Source organism: Monodon monoceros, unplaced genomic scaffold, assembly GCF_005190385.1.
Source record: "Monodon monoceros isolate NGI ecotype Baffin Bay Population unplaced genomic scaffold, NGI_Narwhal_1 Super_Scaffold_11, whole genome shotgun sequence".
Classification (NCBI taxonomy): domain Eukaryota; kingdom Metazoa; phylum Chordata; class Mammalia; order Artiodactyla; family Monodontidae; genus Monodon; species Monodon monoceros.
Window position 1 is genome coordinate 60082067 of NW_021703767.1, and position 17303 is coordinate 60099369.

General features: G+C 37.9%; 1 protein-coding gene across 4 annotated transcripts in view; it reads left to right on the forward strand.

Annotated features, from left to right (window-relative positions):
- The window catches only part of GRAMD1C (GRAM domain containing 1C), an 83859-nt gene extending 66861 nt beyond the window's left edge, over window positions 1–16998 (forward strand). For 2 of the 4 annotated variants that reach the window (XM_029215429.1, XM_029215432.1), the window contains 8 exons: window positions 2223–2341; window positions 3781–3923; window positions 4686–4789; window positions 6144–6320; window positions 7450–7507; window positions 9565–9675; window positions 9896–10001; window positions 15301–16998. In XM_029215429.1, coding sequence (XP_029071262.1) covers window positions 2223–2341; window positions 3781–3923; window positions 4686–4789; window positions 6144–6320; window positions 7450–7507; window positions 9565–9675; window positions 9896–10001; window positions 15301–15381 — 899 coding nt within the window. In that variant the 3' untranslated portion in view covers window positions 15382–16998. Of the gene's footprint in view, window positions 1–2222; window positions 2342–3780; window positions 3924–4685; window positions 4790–6143; window positions 6321–7449; window positions 7508–9564; window positions 9676–9895; window positions 10002–12856 lie in introns of all 4 variants that reach the window. The other 2 variants (XM_029215431.1, XM_029215430.1) reach the window with 2 other exon arrangements.
- Window positions 16999–17303: the final 305 nt, after the last annotated feature.

A 17303-nucleotide genomic window follows, 5' to 3' on the forward strand; every position in this document is an offset into this window, starting at 1 on the left:
AGCATGTTATTCCACGCTGGTACTAAATGAAGTTTGTTTTTTGAATCATAGCTGCATTTGGTGTCTGATATCATATCTAGCTTCAATATGGATGACTGTGTTTGCTATCTGATGCTATAAATGGTTTTGGGCAGCAAAGCCTTCTGGCTAATCACAAGTGTAAATAGTTGTAGGCATGTTGCCTTTAGACCTAGAATTAGTCAGAAGGTTTGCCCCAAAAGAGATAATCTGCTTCTGATTGCACGCTATTATGTTATCTTCTGAACTTGTTACCTAGTAATCAAAGTTGTGTTTCTTGAGAATGGGTCTCAAAGGCTCCTTTCTAAAAATATCAAGAATTTAATGGGAAAGTTTAGTATGGTCAGTAATTTGTGGATTTAACCTAATTTCAGCATTAAAATGGCTACTGCTGGATCTATTTTTTAATAATGATTTTAAATTATTAAAAATGATGGTAATTCTTAATAATTTTCAATAGAAATTATCTGAATTGGATTCTTCTAAATCTTTGTTTACTATTGTATGACACTACTTTTGTAATTCAAAGCTCAGTTTTAAGTCTTTTTATTCAACTTTTTAATTTTGAAAAAAATGTAAACCTTCAGAAAAGTTGCATGAATAGTGTAATAAAACCTATACCCATTACCTAGATTCACCAATCTTTTTTCTTGTGGTAAAATGTACATAACATAAAGTTTCCCGTTTTAGCCATTTTTAAGTACAATTCCGTGGCATTAAGTACCTTCACATTTTGTTGTGCAGCCATCAGTATCATCCATCTCTAGAACTTTTTCATCTTCCCAAACTGAAACTCTGTACCTATTAAACAATAACTCTCCATTTCCCCCCTCTCCCCGACTCCTGACGACCACTGTTCTACTTTCTGTCTCTGAAGTAGACGATGTTCTGGCACATTATGTTCAGTAGGCTTGTTGGCAACATTGGTGAAGATACAAGTGGAAGAGACACTTTCATCTGTGTTGATAGTTGCTTTGTTGAATGGTGTGCAGTTTTAATGGCAGAATTCAATGATATCTTTAAATTCTGTTGCTGATTAACAATGGACTATTTGTATAATTTTTCTGAAACAGGCTGACATATGACTAAAATGATCTTTTGAAAAGTTTTATAATTAATTTTATATCGCTTTCTTGGACAACTAAATAAATCATTTTTACAGCAAATTCTGTATTGTAGATCCCATGGTTTGTAATGTTGCCTTTTTAATTTGCTTGCACAATTTTTCTAGATATGCAAAAGGCAGCTTCAGGATCCCTCATTAAATCTCTAGGCCTAAGTAAATGAAAGAAGTTGAGCAAAATTGGATATATCATAAAGCCTTGCTTCAATCCTTTGATGATGGGTAGTGGGTTAGATAAATGCTCCTATGTTTTAGGACATTGATGAATAGCAGCCAGATATACTAATTGCCTCAATCCACTGTGCCAACAACATTAGCCAGCTTAGTCAGATCTTTGAATAGAGTTCATGATGCTGTTACCTATATTTTCCTAGTGTTTCGCTTGTTAAAGGACCTTTGTTAATGTATGGTGCTATGTTCTAAAGATACGTTTCCGTTCAGAGCGTATTTTTACTCACTGTGTTGTTGCTAAGTAAATAAAAGAGAATTTTGACCAAGATCTTGCCATAAATGCAGAGAGATTATTCTATAGCTTTCTTCATATAGAAAAGGTTACATAGTTTATTTATATTCCATTGCTCCCTCCTTGATTAAAGATCTCAGCAGATAAACCATTAACACTACATGATTTCTCATCGACGTGATTTCCCCACAAGTTGGGATCAGATCATATTGCTGCATATCCAAGGTCTTGTCCTCAGTGATGGAAATGTTGAAGTGTTCTATCTCTGTTTAATAAGGCCAGCACCGTTACTTCTCTTTGTACGTACTGGGGACTTTAAAAAGAAGCCTACTGATGAAATGACTTTTAACTTTATCTTCTAGAGAAAAGAAAAAAGTTTTTTAATAGACTACAATTTAGAAGTAAATGGATCAGAGATGGGGCGTATGTCACATACAAGAAGAGTGCCTAACATGTGATTTTACTCGTTTAATGTTAAACTAATAACATAGTTATAAGGAAGTTAGGATTGGTCAAAAATAAAAATTGAAATAATCCAAAAACTCCCTCTTTGATTCCATTCCAAGCCATACCCCTCAAATTTCTAGAACTAACTCTTTTTATATTTGCTGTGATTAGATATAGTATCTACCCCTTGGAATGTAGAGCCTGGAGGTGACCAACTGAGAACCATGACCTACACTATAGTCCTTAATAATCCACTAACTGGAAAGTGCACCACGGCCACTGAAAAGCAGGTATGTCTGTGCTGCCAGTATTCCAAAAGAATCGTGCATGTGGGAAGAGGGAAGATGCCTGTCATAGGTCCTAGTCACCAATTTACAGGACAGTTTCAACAAATAAACAGCAAGGAAAAAAATAGAGGAGAAACTGTGTACAGGTTAAAAGAGATTTAAGAGTTATATCAACCAAATTAACTCAATCCTAATTCAGACAAACCAACTGTAAAAGGGTATTTCTGAGATTTAAGGAATTGTTCATTTTTATGTGCAATAATGGTATTGTAGCTATATTTTAAAGAAGAGAATATTTATCTTTTAAAGGGATATACTGAGGAATTTATAAAGAGATAAACTGATGTATTTTTGGATGAAATTATGCTGGTATCTAGGGTGTTTTTTAAAAGTAATCTAGTCAGGCAGAGGATGGGAGTAGAGGGAGGGAATATGGGGAGAGGTACAGATGAAACAGGACTGGGCAGGAGTTAATATTGTTGAAGCTGGTTGATGAGCTTATGAGGGTTTATTGTATAATGTTCATTTCTCCTCTTGTATATGTTTGAACTTTTCCATAATAAATGGTTTTTAAAAGAACACTACTGGAATCTGATTTACTGGATCATGTCAAGGGTTAGAGCCAAATAACTAGATGGCTGCTGTGACATATGAGGAAGAGATTGTAAGATATTTAATGCTCTGTCTACTGTGTGACCAGCATGTCACTGTCATACAGTGGGGTTTATGTTTGGCCAGTTGTTGTTGACATATAGTATAACTGTTCTGCAAAGTTAGAAAATATTTATTAACATCTGAATTAGTTGTGCTATCATAGTTTTTGTCCGTCAGTGTTCAAAAGGACTTAAATATTTTTCTTCCAAAGATTTTCAAACATTTAAGAGAAGTTTTGTATTTTGAATTGGAGAGTCTTTGATAACCTTAGAGGATGGGCAGAATCGGTAAGGTGAAAATGAGAAAGATTTGGCCAGCAACCACTTCTGATCCTGTTTAGGGAAAGCAGTGTTTTGTTTGGTTGTCTCCTTCCTTCACGTTTTTGGTGAAGGGTGGTTTTGTTAAACTTTGATGAATTTTAGAGTGGGGTCCTGGCCTTGTTCAATTGAATTTTGAATTGTTTCCCTACCAGGAACGTTTGCAATTCTTTATAAATTACTAACACACATGAGAGATTATGTAGTTCCTTTCTCCTCCTCATGCCTCAAAGAAAGGAAAAAAACAATTATACAGTGAAGTGACAGAGAGGTAGCAAATATTATTTCTGCAGGTCCCGTCTCAATTCATAGATCTCACAGCCAACATGGTGGTCCTTCTGGCTCTGTATATAGGCTTCTCATGTTTTTTGTAATTGGTGAGAAGGAATTCGAGTATGTAGGCACTATATTGGTGAGGAATTTGATGTATTAAACATGTACATGCAAAAAAACTTAATCTTATTTTGGCAGAGACTGTATAAAGAAAGTCGGGAAGCACAATTTTACTTGGTAGATTCAGAAGTGCTGACACACGATGTCCCCTACCATGATTACTTCTATACTCTGAACAGATACTATATCATCCGATCTTCAAAGCAGAAATGCCGGTTGAGGTGAGCTGCTGTAAATGAGTGTTTTAGTCAGGACAGGCTACATTGTGTGCTGGTAACGTATCAATCCCAAAATCTTAGTAGTAGCCTTACACAACAAAGCTTTATTTCTTGCTTTACGTGTCCACCGGCAATCCGCAGAGGGGCGGGGATCCTTACTTAAGGACCCAGGCTGATGAAGGCTTTGACCTCCCGGGGCTGCACAATCCAGAATATGTGTCATTTCATTTGCCACTGGAAGAGAGAGCTGTAGAGCTGTGCTCGCAGTCCAGTGGCCAGAAATGCTCACAGGACCCCGTTTAATGGCAAGGGGACTGGGAGACTTGAGGAGCACGTGGTGGGCGGTAAACAGCTCTGTTGCGATGGGAGACCAGAAATGTTGGCGTGTTGAAGATGGTGCTGGGCCATCACACAACTGGCCTAGTCTCAGCTAATGTAGTGACTTGCAGCTAATGTATGACCACTAGAGATTTTTTATACGAGGCATTTAGGAAATTTAAAATTTATTTTGAGCCTTTATTGCTATTTAAGTAAAGAAAATTCAGGGTTAGAGAAAGGAAAGAAATAAAATGCCAAGTTGATGAAATTTTAGCAGTGCCCAGTAATTTTTTAAAGAATTCATTATCAGTGAACAATTTTTTTTTTAAGTCTTAATGACTTTGAATCCTTTTGGCTTTCCGCTGAATTCATTCCTACATCTAATTGTAATGTTAATAATATAATTAAAATTTGTAAATTAAATATTCTTTCTTCCTTATCTATTAGAGTTTCAACAGATTTGAAATACAAAAAACAACCATGGGCCATTGTCAAATCTTTAATTGAGAAGAATTCCTGGAGTTCCTTGGCGGACTATTTCAAACAGCTTGGTTTGTAAATTTCTTGATTTACCTATTTTTGTAAAAATGGCATTTATTAACAGAATGGATGGATTCTTCATTTGGATTCGTAGCAGGAACTGGTAGGTGATGTTGGAATGACTCCTACTGAAGTGGTTCCAACTACTCCACTTGGAATTTCAAAACTTCTAATTTTCATTGGTCTACCAGACACTTATATAATGTCTATGATATGCCAGACGTTGTTCTGTGTGCTTTATAAATATCAACCTGTTTTTTACAACCCTGTGAGATATAAGCACTATTATTTTTTTTTCCATTGAAACACACAGAGAGAGAGGTTAAGTGACTTGTCCAAGATCACACAGTTAGGAGCTGTCACACTCCCTCCCTCTGTAAGGAGCCAAGGAAGCTGACTGCAGTGAGGGACTGGGTAATCCGGTCACAAGTATGCACTTGTACCCACGAAGGTCTGGAGCCTCCTCAGGCCCACATCTCCCTTACCAATGCAGCTCTCCTGGGTTTACGCAGGCCCACCTAGCAATGGTACCACGTACATGTGTGGATTTGGTGGAGGTGGGTACTAGACTGGGGAGGTGATGTAGTTGTTCTGTTTGGATATTCTTTAAAATATACATGAGGAAAAAACATATATATATATACATATGTGAGCATAATTAATTTTAGTTAAAGGAAAGGTGGTGGCCAATCAACTCAGGGTAATTTAAGGCTTCATCATCCAGCTTGTTGATTATTTATTTTCCTTGTTTCCTTGTCTTTGGTTATTTGATTATTAAGCTCCAGATCACTAGAAAAATGAAACTCAGAAATGAGTTTGACCACTAGATAATGAACTTCTAATGAAAAATCTGGTGAAGGGAAAGGTTAAAACAAATGTGGAAAATGAGGTTTTTATTGATAGGTTGTTGGCAGATTTTCTTTACTAGTGCTTCCTTTTTTGCAAACCCTCATTGTAAATTAGAACTATTATATGCTTCTCCTTCCTTTGAGATTGACAATCAAGTACTATAATCTGTCTTGGAAATCTTTCTAATGATCCAATGTAAGTGGGTTGTTTCCATAACTGAAATCTCTACATTAATATTTAATATAGCACATGGCAAATTTGCTCTGATGATCCTGTCATTAATTAATACAGTTCATTCTTCCTAGAATAATGCAGCCTCATTATGGGATCATCGTACACTCCAAAACTTTTCATTAAGAGTAAAGTTTGAATCTAGGCCATAAGAATCTGAGTAATAGTTAAAGAAAGTTACCAAGGTCTAAAAAAAAGCAAACTGAGAACAAAACAGTGACCAACCCCCCAGTATCTTATAGTTGAGAAGGTTTCTCCACTATCTAAGGATTTTTTTCTTCTTAGAATCAGATTTGTTAATGGAAGAATCTATGGTAAATCAGCCCATTGAAGACCCTGGAAAACTTAGTGGCCTACGAAGGAGAAGGCGAACAGTCAACAGAACAGCAGAAACAGCTCCTAAACTTTCTTCTCAGCGTTCTTCTGGAGACCTGGGCTTAGATGCCAAAGGGGATATTACAGGTAGCTGTTACCTGGTAAACAGAGATGAAAGTTTTTTTTCCTTATAAGTTTATTTTATATGAAGCCAAATATGCCTCTTGTTCATAAGACACGTCAGTTAGGAGGTCTCCCTTTCTCCTCTCCTTTTCCAATAATGTTTGTCGAACTCTGGTTTCCTTAAAGAAAACCAATATATAAGTATAAAGGAGCAGTTACAAAATGGCAGGCATGTGGCCAGTAGAAGTATTTTACTGGGCCCACATGGTATTTTAAACCTTGGACATTTTTATATAGAATCTCAGATCTGGCAGCCCTGGACCCACATCCCTTCGTAGCAGCAGGTGGCTGGAGCTTAGTAGTAGCTGCCCCATTTGACCGAGCGTGCACTCTCCCCAGGTCACCAGTCCCCACGACTCTTACCCTATTGCTGGACGCTTCACTCATTAACTTCCTGCCTAGCGTTTGTACACATTTGATTTCTACCCTTGAATCTACTACCATGTTTGTATGCTTTTAATCCTTATGTACTATCAGGGCCAGCCCAGCAAAATTGCAGAGATAGAAGGTGACTTTGATTATCTCTACTCTCAATTTTGAAGACATCTTGCCCCTACTAACTGTTGTTCCCTCCCTCTCAGTGCTATAAAGCTGTCATACCTTCTCATCCTTCTACATTATCAAATCCTTTTCTAAGGTTTACATCTTAGTGTGAATATGTTTTTCTACCATTTCAACTTAATAGCTCTTTAATTTTGGCACTTGGCAACAAAATTTGGGAAACAGAGAACAGGTGAGGATGATTAAAAAAGTTTTTTTTTTAAGGAGGGAAGCATTATACGTAAAACTATTTCAAATATTATTTGCAGAGATGGAACTTAGCTAGAGATCATACACGATATATTGAATTGCTTGTTTAATTTTAGAACAAATTAATCTGTAATATAGGCCAAATTTGCAGAACTGATACAGGATTTCTTTTTGTAGATTTGTTTACTAATACTCAGGATATCAAAAGTCAGAAGAGGGGTGCGGGGAATTCACTGTAAATCACTTTGTCTTTACAAATAATTTTAAAAACTTCTTTTCCAGTACTTTTCAAATGAGATTAAACAATCCTGATTCTAAATCGGCCTTTTTTTGTAATTTGCAGGAAAGAAAAAGGAAATTGAAAGCTATAACACCATCCTTATTGTGGTGATGAGTATTTTGTAAGTATTTGTGTTGAACGCTTAGTTTGCTGTGTCCTCACTTATCTTTTAATGGTTTCCAAAAGAATTTGAATGTATTTGTATATTATTATATAGAAATTACCACAATTTGACCAATTTTGGCCTACAAAAACAGTAATTTTATATGCTTCAGTCTGATAGTTTTTGAATGATTTTCAGAAGAACTGTTAAATTCGAGGGAATACCAAATACACGTTCAGTAAATGTTTTTGTTTTTTAAAGTAATCTGATTTGATTCTACCATCATAGATTTTTACGGAAGTACCATAAATTTAAAGGGAATTTTTTTTTTTTTTTTTGCGGTACGCGGGCCTCTCACTGTTGTGGCCTCTCCCGTTGCGGAGCACAGGCTCCGGATGCGCAGGCTCAGTGGCCATGGCTTACGGGCCCAGCCGCTCCGCGGCATGTGGGATCTTCCCGGACCGGGGCACGAACCCGTGTCCCCTGCATCGGCAGGTGGACTCTCAACCACTGGGCCACCAGGGAAGCCCAAGGGGATATTTTTATATGCAGGCTGATGAAATCCCAACAATGCTATTTTATTTACTCTACTTGGTTAGACCAGTGGTCCTTACCCTTTACTGTGCATAAGAATCACTTGCTGAAATACAGGTTTCCCAGCCCCAGTCCTACAGATCGAGTCAGTGGGTCTTGAGTAGGGATCAGGAATCAGTAGTATTCTAAAACACACATGCAGGTTATTCTGATGCGAATGATCTGAGGATTGTAGGGTGAGAAATACTGGGGCAATTAGTCTGAATCTGTGTTCTACCGGAATCTACTCAGCCAGTCTTATTTAGACTACTGTTTTCTCCATGGCTGTACTTGGATCTTGAGGTAGTCCATCACATTTAATTGAATTAGTTCTGACTGGATGATACACTCTGGGTTTTGGAATGAAGTTCTTATATCAGCTGTTTTTTCTAATTATAGATTTCAGAACATACAAAGTGTTTGTTGTGCCTTTTGAGTTTTATAAAAGGTTTTCATATTCTGCTTCCATTGGTTTGCTGTGACGATTTTGAATAGTAAATATTATCTGTGATCTTTTGTATTACTTTGTAGAAGATTTACAGTCAGATGTTGAAATGTTGATCTATACCCCATTTCAGTGACACAGTAATTTCATAGATTTGATTTTCTTGCTACTACCTTAGTTTTCATTCAAGAAAAATCTTCTGGATGGGTAAAAGTGAATATGATGTATTTTTAAGGGCAAGTCAATATTTTAACAGAAAAAACCAGAGAGATATGATGCCACCTATGTATTTGCATGTACGTGTAATGAGATACGTTCATTCGCTTGAAATACTATTGTGAGAACCAACAGAGTAAGTTTATTTAGCAGGTAATGTTTTATATGTGATCCAATTAACGTATGTTTGGGATTTGAAATTTTGTCTAAGTTGAACTAGAAGAAATTTTTGCTGAACGGTGATTTTGTGAATGTGAATTTGTTTTGGCTTCTGCTGAGAATAAGAGGTACATCACGATCTGAGATCAAATCCATATTGATCTTCATTTCCTTTCTGAAGTGCAGTATTATGTATGTGTAATTGCTTAAGACAAAATCACCCAAAAATAGATCTTGAAAGCTAACATGGTAGATTTCTAAGCCAGTGGTCGCACATCCACACTGGCTGGGATTCCTAGCAGAGAAGAGACGTCAGGGACAATCCCAACCTGCTTGTTTGGGGACTTTATTGTCACTAGTTATCTTCTAACTGTTCGCTCAACATCCACTGAATACTTACAAATAAGTATTTCATACAATAAAATAGGGGTAATTGATTTAAATAATAATAATTGGAAGCTAGTCTGGATAATATACATTTTTGAAGGTTTTGTGTGTCTATTCTGCACTAGCAGCGCTTTAGGTCTGAGTAATAGTGGATTAACCAGGTCTGATTTGCTCTGCCTAGTAATAGTGGATTAACCAGGTCTGATTTGCTCTGCCTAGTAATAGTGGATTAACCAGGTCTGATTTGCTCTGCCTAGTAATAGTGGATTAACCAGGTCTGATTTGCTCTGCCTAGTTTGCTGTTGCTGGTTTTATTGAATGTGACGCTGTTTCTGAAGCTGTCAAAGATAGAGTACGCTGCTCAGTCCTTTTACCGTCTTCACCTCCAGGAAGAGAAACCTGTCAAGTAAGTCTTCTTCCCTCGCAACCTATTATGTCAATAATTCCTTTGCTGCAGGGAACTTCATTCCAATTTTAGAGACTTTGGTCTGCCAACTCTTCTCTAGTCATAAACTTTTTTGTTTACTTTTTTGTTTTATTTGCAAATTTATAGGGCACTGATGATTTCTAGAGATGAAAGCCTAGAAGCTATTCCCTTGATCTTTAAGATGGTATTTTTCTTTCAGTTTAGCCTCTGATATGGTGTCAAGAGCAGAAAATATTCAAAAGAGCAAAGATCAGGCCCATCGCTTAAAAGGAGTGCTCCGGGACTCCATCGTGATGCTGGAACAGGTCAGCACCTCTGTGTACCACGTTACTTAGTAGTCATCCCAGTGAATCAGCTGCTCCTCTGGTTGTGAGAGAATATTTACTGTTCCATTATTTGAAGAAATCCCCCTCCTAGAGGCATCTACCCTTGCCAGTTTCTGGATTATACATTTTATAGTCACTGCTACTTTTTGTTTTTAACAAAATGGTAACGTACTGTACTTACCGTTGCATACCCTCTTTTTTCAATTAGTAATGTATCTTGAAGATGTTTCCCTATCAGCTTGTATACATATACCTCATTCTTTTTATTGGTCCTTCTATATAAAATTTCATGCTCAGTATCAGCTTTTTAAAGAAGTGGTAGATTGCTCATTATTTTGTTTTATCTATTAACCATGCTCATTATTTTGTTTTTAATCTATTACCCTGCTCATTATTTTGTTTTTATCTATTAACCATGTATCATGGAGATACTTTCATATCCTCTTCTTTTAACAGCTGCATTAGAATTCAACTGTACATATGTGGCATAATTATTTTACCAGTTCTCCACTGAAGAATGAACATTTAGGTGGTTTTGGTGTTTTGCTATAAGCGTTATCTCTTGAACTTAGTGTCATCAATGTGTGCTGCTCGGTTCTATGAACCAAAACTTAGGATTCCCTTTGAAAAATGAGGACTAATACTTCCATTATAATATAATACATGTGTACTTTTCAAAATTGAAAAATAGAGAATAGAAGAGAACCTACTAGCATTCAGACATAATCACTTTTAACATTTTGTTTTATTTGCTTCCATCCTTTTCTTCTATGCATTGGTTTGTTTTTTAGAAGATTCAATTATTGAGCATTTCTTAGAACATCATGTGGGGCACTAAAGGTGCTTCCGCTAGGCACTCTTCAGATGCAGAGTGCCTGCAGTTAGTAACTTTCTCCTCCCCCTCAGCAAGGAGTAGATCATACTCTCACTTTTCTCCTCATCCTCTCCACTCATTTCCTGCTGACTCTGAACTCATGACCATGCCTCAAGGAGAAAAGAGACCCTCCCTCTCCTTCTATAACCAGATCTACAGACCTTCCCCCGTCACTGCACCCGTACTGTTCAGCACTGCATTAGAAGCATCGCTTTGCCTGTGAGACGCAAGTCCCAGCACGAGTTGGCAGGAGACTCCATCTACCCCTCTAGCTTCCCCATCTTCAGACTCCCTCATTCAGCTGGATCTTTCCACCAGCACCTCCCCTGCTCTCTTATCTCCTACATTAGAAAACCCGAGCCATCCACATCCTTCTCTATCTGCTCATCTATCACTCTCCTCCCTTTCACCGTCAGGCACTCTCGGAGTTGCCTACTCTGGCTGTCACTCTTTTATCGTTTATAACTCCTTCACTTTTTTGAGGTTTTATTTTCACCAAAGTCACTCGTTCACATGAAGAGTTAACTTGTTCTACAGGGTTGTTTCAGAAAAATAGCAATCCTGGTATCCTCTTCTCCATTTCTTTCCCAAAGACTACAGTCTAACTCTCCTGGTTTATTCTTCTGGTGTTTACCTCCATATTTATAAACCACAAGCGTGTGTTGATACTTCTTGATTTTTCAGTTTTAGACGTTATCTTTTGACTTCCCGTTATGGAGACTGGGATTTTGTTTTCTTTCACCTCTTCATGCTCCCATTTCTAATCCCCCATCCTCCAAAGGAAGTTGTAATTTTGGTTGGATCAGTATTCAGTGTTGGCTTTGTTTTGACTAAGTTTACTGTTCTTAGCTGAGCCATAGAATGAACCGCGGCTACTTTTTCTTACCCCTGAAATTGTCTTATTACAGTTGATTATTTTATTGTATTGTTTATAAGTGTTTCATGCCCTGATGCTCTGTCTCCTCTCATCATCTTCGGTCACCTCAGGTTTTCAATCCATGGTGCCTCTGACGGGCTCCAGGCAGGGCCAGTGGCCCTCTCTGCAGGTGCACAGCTATCATCTTGGGGCTCCTGTTGCCCACCTCCTGTTTCCCATATCCCATGTTTTCTGCTTTCTTGGTTTCCTCCCTCCTTTTAATGGAGCATATCCTCTAGTAGCTTCCTGAGAAAGAGGGTATGGAGGTAAATATTTTAAGACTTCACCTGTCTGAAATGTTTTATTCTGTCCTTCCCCTTTGATTAATTATTTGGCTGGGGATAGAATTCTAGCTTGGAAATAAGGTTCCTTCAGAACACTGAAGGCATTGCTCCATTGCCTTTTGACTTCCAGTGTTATTACTGAGAATTCTGAGGCTGTCAGATTCCTGATCCTTTCGTCTGGAAACTGGTGCCCTTTCGTCCTGGGATATACTGAGCTGTGTGGCTGATGATTTTCTCTCCTCCACCTTCTCTCCCCTGACTTCCTATAGCACCTGTAATTAGGTGTCTGCCTTCTGTTGGACAGGTTGTCTAACCTTACCTTTTCTTTCCAGCTTCCGTCTTTTTGCCTTTTTACTCTACTTCCTCAGAGATTTCCTCAACTTAATCTTCAAATTCTTTTACTGAGTTTTTCAGTCTTTGCTAACAAGTTTTTAATTTCAAAGAGCTGCCATTTCTCTGAATTTTCTTTTTTAATGGCATTGTGAACTTTTTAAGTGGCCATAATATCTTTCTCTCTGACCATATTACTGATAATTAAAAACGATCTTTTTTTCTTCTTCTTGCATACCCACATTCCAGCAAGGTCCTTTCCCCCTGTTTTGATTTCTATCCTTAGGGTTAGAGGATTTCTTTAGATGTCTGTAGTCCTTTGCTGTCTGCTTGTATGGATCCAAAGTTCTTATCGCGCGGGTTGGGCTGGTCTACTCTGAACTTCTTGGTAGATCTGGCTGGGCCGTTGGCTAAGAAATCCTGATGTCAGTATCTTTAGGTCTTTTCTCTTGGATTGGTCAGCTTCCACAGAGAAGACTCTTCCAGTCTCCTCCCTGAAGGACTAAGGGCTGGCTGCCAGCATTTTAGGTGAGTGAGAGTAGAGAGATTGAGGAGGGCAGGGCAAAGGGATGATCTCAACGTGCGGTGTACACATTTTTGTATAATCCCCATTTTTGGTATGGTACTGCTGTCTTTAACGATGTATTGGTGTCCTCCTGGCCAGACTGCCAGAGACCCTCTTTTTTATCCTCTCCAGAAAGTAGGACTTTAGACTTCTGCCCAGGTAGTAGGAGAGGCCACATGTCCAAAAGTTCATCCAATCCTTATTTCAGTCCCTTCGTCTTTATTCCCATTTCCAGGGATGCCTGTCAGTCCCGAGGCTTTAGAGGATTCTTCAGGGTACATTTGGTTGGTTCTCAGCTTTCCCTACTGTTAGCTTAGGATTCAGTGTTTTCAGGGCTGCTAAGTAATCCATCCGCTATCCAGTTTACAAAGTTGTGTTGCTATTGTCACCTTTTCTGTTTTCCTCCGTCCTTGTGGACTTATGTCTTAAAAAAAAATCCCCTTACCGTGCTTTTGGTGGTGTTTCAGGAGGGAGCAAAATTGGATGCCTGTATTTAATCCGCTCACTCACTCTTCAGCTCACACTGTCTTGATTTCTTCCCCCATATCTTCCACTGATACTGCTCAAGCTAAGCTTCCCAGTGACCTCTGGCTTTTAAAGTTAATATACCTTTTTTTTTTTTTTAACTTTTCATCTTACAGTGCCAGCATTTGACAAAGCTGACCATTCCTTTCTTGAAATGTATCTAATCTTCCCTGCTTTGGAACCATGGAAAAAAACACAGCTTTATTGTGATATAATTCACATAACATAAAATTCACCTTTTAAAGAATTTTTAGTGCATTCACAGGGTTGTCCCACCATCGCCACTATCTAATTCCAGAGCATTTTATCGTCCCCCAAAGAAGCCCTGTACCCATGAGCAGTCATTCCCATCCCTCACTCTCTCAGCTCCTGGAAATCACTAATCTACTTTCTATTTCTTTGGGTTTGCCTATTCTGGACATTTCATATAAATGGAATCATATAATATACAGTCTTTCATGCCTGGCTTCCACCTAGCATAATGTAAAACTGCTTTTTGCTGGTTAAAACCATCTCCACTTCCTGAGCTCGTCCCCTCCCAGTGCTGCAGGCTTTTGCGTTAGATTCTCTTCCCTTCTCCTTTACTGCCCTCTAGGTGATCTTAGCTGCTCCCTTAACTTGGAATACCACATGCGCCAATGGCTCCCAAAGCATGTCTCTCACCCTGACCTCTTCCCTGAGTCCAGACTCACACAGCCACTTGCTGACTTGGCGTCTTTACCTCGAGGCTAGCAGGCATCCCAAACTGATCATATCCAAAAAAGAATTAAGTTTTCATCTTGAGCCAAACCTAGTTCTCCTCTAGTTGACCTAATTTCAAAAAATGATACTACTATCCTCCAGTTGCTCAAGTGAAAAACTTCATACAGTGTGTAAGTATATATTTATCTGTGTAATTATTCGTTTTAGTTCTGAGTCCCTCACTAGTCTGTAAGCTCCATGAAGGCAGGGACAGTGCCTATTTGGTTCACCATTGTATACCCAGTACTTAGCACAGTGCCCAGCATTTAACAGGTAAGCAAAAAATATTTGTTGAATGAATGAATGAATACAAAAAAGAAGTAATTTTTTGTTTTGTTTTGTTTGTTTTTTTATACTGCAGGTTCTTATTAGTCATCAGTTTTATACACATCAGTGTATACATGTCAATCCCAATCGCCCAATTCAGCACACCACCATCCCCACCCCACCGCAGTTTTCCCCCCTTGGTGTCCATATGTAAGACATAATTCTTGCTCTCAAGTTGTCTACAATTTTATTAGAGATGTCAGATGTCCATGTGTATTGTTAAAGACTGTAAAGAAAAAGTACAAAATTAAGCATCAAAGTAAGTAGTAAAGCTTTAGGAGTTTAGAGGCAGGATGATTAGGGAAAACTGCACGGAAACAGTGGGACGGGTAAGTTTTAGACAGGTGAAGATGAACATGAGCATAATAGCAAGCAGAGGCCTTGAGTGGAACTTGAGTTGTTTAGGGGATGGTGGGGAGACCACTGTAGCTTCAGAAACCATTTCAGTAAACAAGCCCTTCACTTTGGATCATTTGATGAATAGACTTATTGGGAGGTAAAGCATACAGTAATACGTTGTAGGAAGAAGTGCAACACTACAGCAAATGAAAAGAACGCTAGCAGTCACACTGACAGATAACCGAAGGAATCAGGTGTTTTATAGTTAGTCTTTTATTTGGGCATCAGTATAGACAGAATTTTATTAAATGCAAACTTTTGGCATACAAATAATCAGAAAAATTTAAACAATCTGATTTTGAAAATTTTCTTTGCAGTTGAAGAGCTCACTCATTATGCTTCAGAGAACCTTTGATCTACTAAATAAGAACAAGACAGGCATGGCTGTCCAAAGCTAGTGATCTTAAGGACCAAAATTATAGAGATATGTGGAACCAAAAGAAAACGTCTTGAAGAAAACTAGAGGGTGAAGGATTTGAATTGTCATAGGAACATTTCCATATTTTCTCATTATTTGTACTTCTAATATGAACATTCTTTTGAATAACATTTATTGGAGAATTAGTCTCTGACAGCCTTAGGAATCCATCCTTTCATTTCTTATACATAATTCTAAGCTGTGAATTTCTCCAGTGAAGCGTGAAATATATTGTGGATTTGAATTTCTATGATACAAAAAGAAAATGAGACATTCTGAACTGAGTGGTATGGCCTCATTTTCACAGTGAAGTTTGAAGTTTGACACTTTATCTGTTAGTACAGAATCAGTATGTGTCCAATAGGCTGCTTTCACATTTGAGATACATTCAAGAGGATAAAGAAGACAATATAAGAAGAAATCTCTAAATCATTACTAACTTTGAAGGATCAGTTTTCAGGCATCTATTATAACATTTATAGATTCTTGTACTATAAATATTATCAATACAATGCCTTCATTTATTTAGCGTGTAAATTCAGTAGTCAAACCTTTTGAATCTGCATGTTGATGATTATTATCTGAAAGGTTCTTCAGCCATGTGGTATCCTGATGAAAGAAATAGGTGTTTCTTCAGGTGGCTCTCAGAGGTGAGATTATCTTGCTCTTCATACATTATATGGCAGAAGAGTCAATTTTGGAAAAGGAAACATGTAGGATACCATCTCTCAAAACGAAGAACCATGCTCTGAGTTTTAAAAACTAGAAGATTATGTTAAAATCTGGGCATTTTAGTGACAGATCAAATGAATACTTGAACTAAGCTTGGCTTCAGCTTAGCAGACTTTCATGGTGGAAATGAGCCATCTGGTTGAAAATATTATAATTTGTGGACTACTTTTCAGTAGCCACGTATGGCTTCATTTACTCATTCACATGTGTGGCTTTAGTCAGTCAGTTGTAAGCCAGACAAACTTTAGCTCTTTAAGAAAGACTTTGGGGGGCATTTTCTCCCAATATAAGTGCACTGACAAGTTGTAAATCAGACATGAACTTTGGCTCTTCATTAAAAGTTTTTAGGCGTATGTGTCTCAATACAAGTGATGTCTGTGGAACAAGAGAAGGACAGTGCAGAATAATTTGTATATATTCTTACTGCTTGAATAACAATTGCCTTTAGTTAGATGTCTCTTTTTTGCCCAGTCACCCAAGCCACATGGGATTGCTAAAGTCATTTTCGAGATGCCCATAGGGAATGAAATTATTGACTGGATTAGAGGAAAAACGGGTTTCTCTGGGCGAATCTCAACTAACCTACCTTGGGATACCAGTGTACCTACCTGGAGGTTTTTTGATAAGGATTTATGATGTGTCTGAGCAAAAGTGACTGGATTGTAAACTTGAAACCTTGTTCTCTGTTAATTTCACAAAAATGGTCACTGACAAGCTGAGTATTTTTGTGATATTTCTTTAAAACCTGTACTTCATAAAATACCTCAAAGAAAGTTACCAAAGTTAAGTTGCTTTGTAAATTACAACTAAATATGTATGCATTCAATTAATTGTATTTGAGCCTATGTAAATTGAATATCAATAAAACCCCAAGTCTCTGAGTTGTTTTCCTTCTTTTTCGGTCAAACCCTCCCCAAACTAGAAAGCCTGTTTCTGTGAAAACGTATACATGGGCCTACACCCTTTAAAAAAAAATTTTGTTTAAAAGTGAAACCCAAAGAGGACTCTCATCTTAGGGCAGTTTCGTTTCAAATATGCAGCTTTCTGGAGCAAGAGTACTAGATAGGCCTGCTGGTCTCATGTAGCGACTGCTGGCCAGAAATCATGAAAATGAACAAGTTGGATAATTAACAGATCAGGGACAGTGACCTGGGCCTTTAAGAGAAGGTT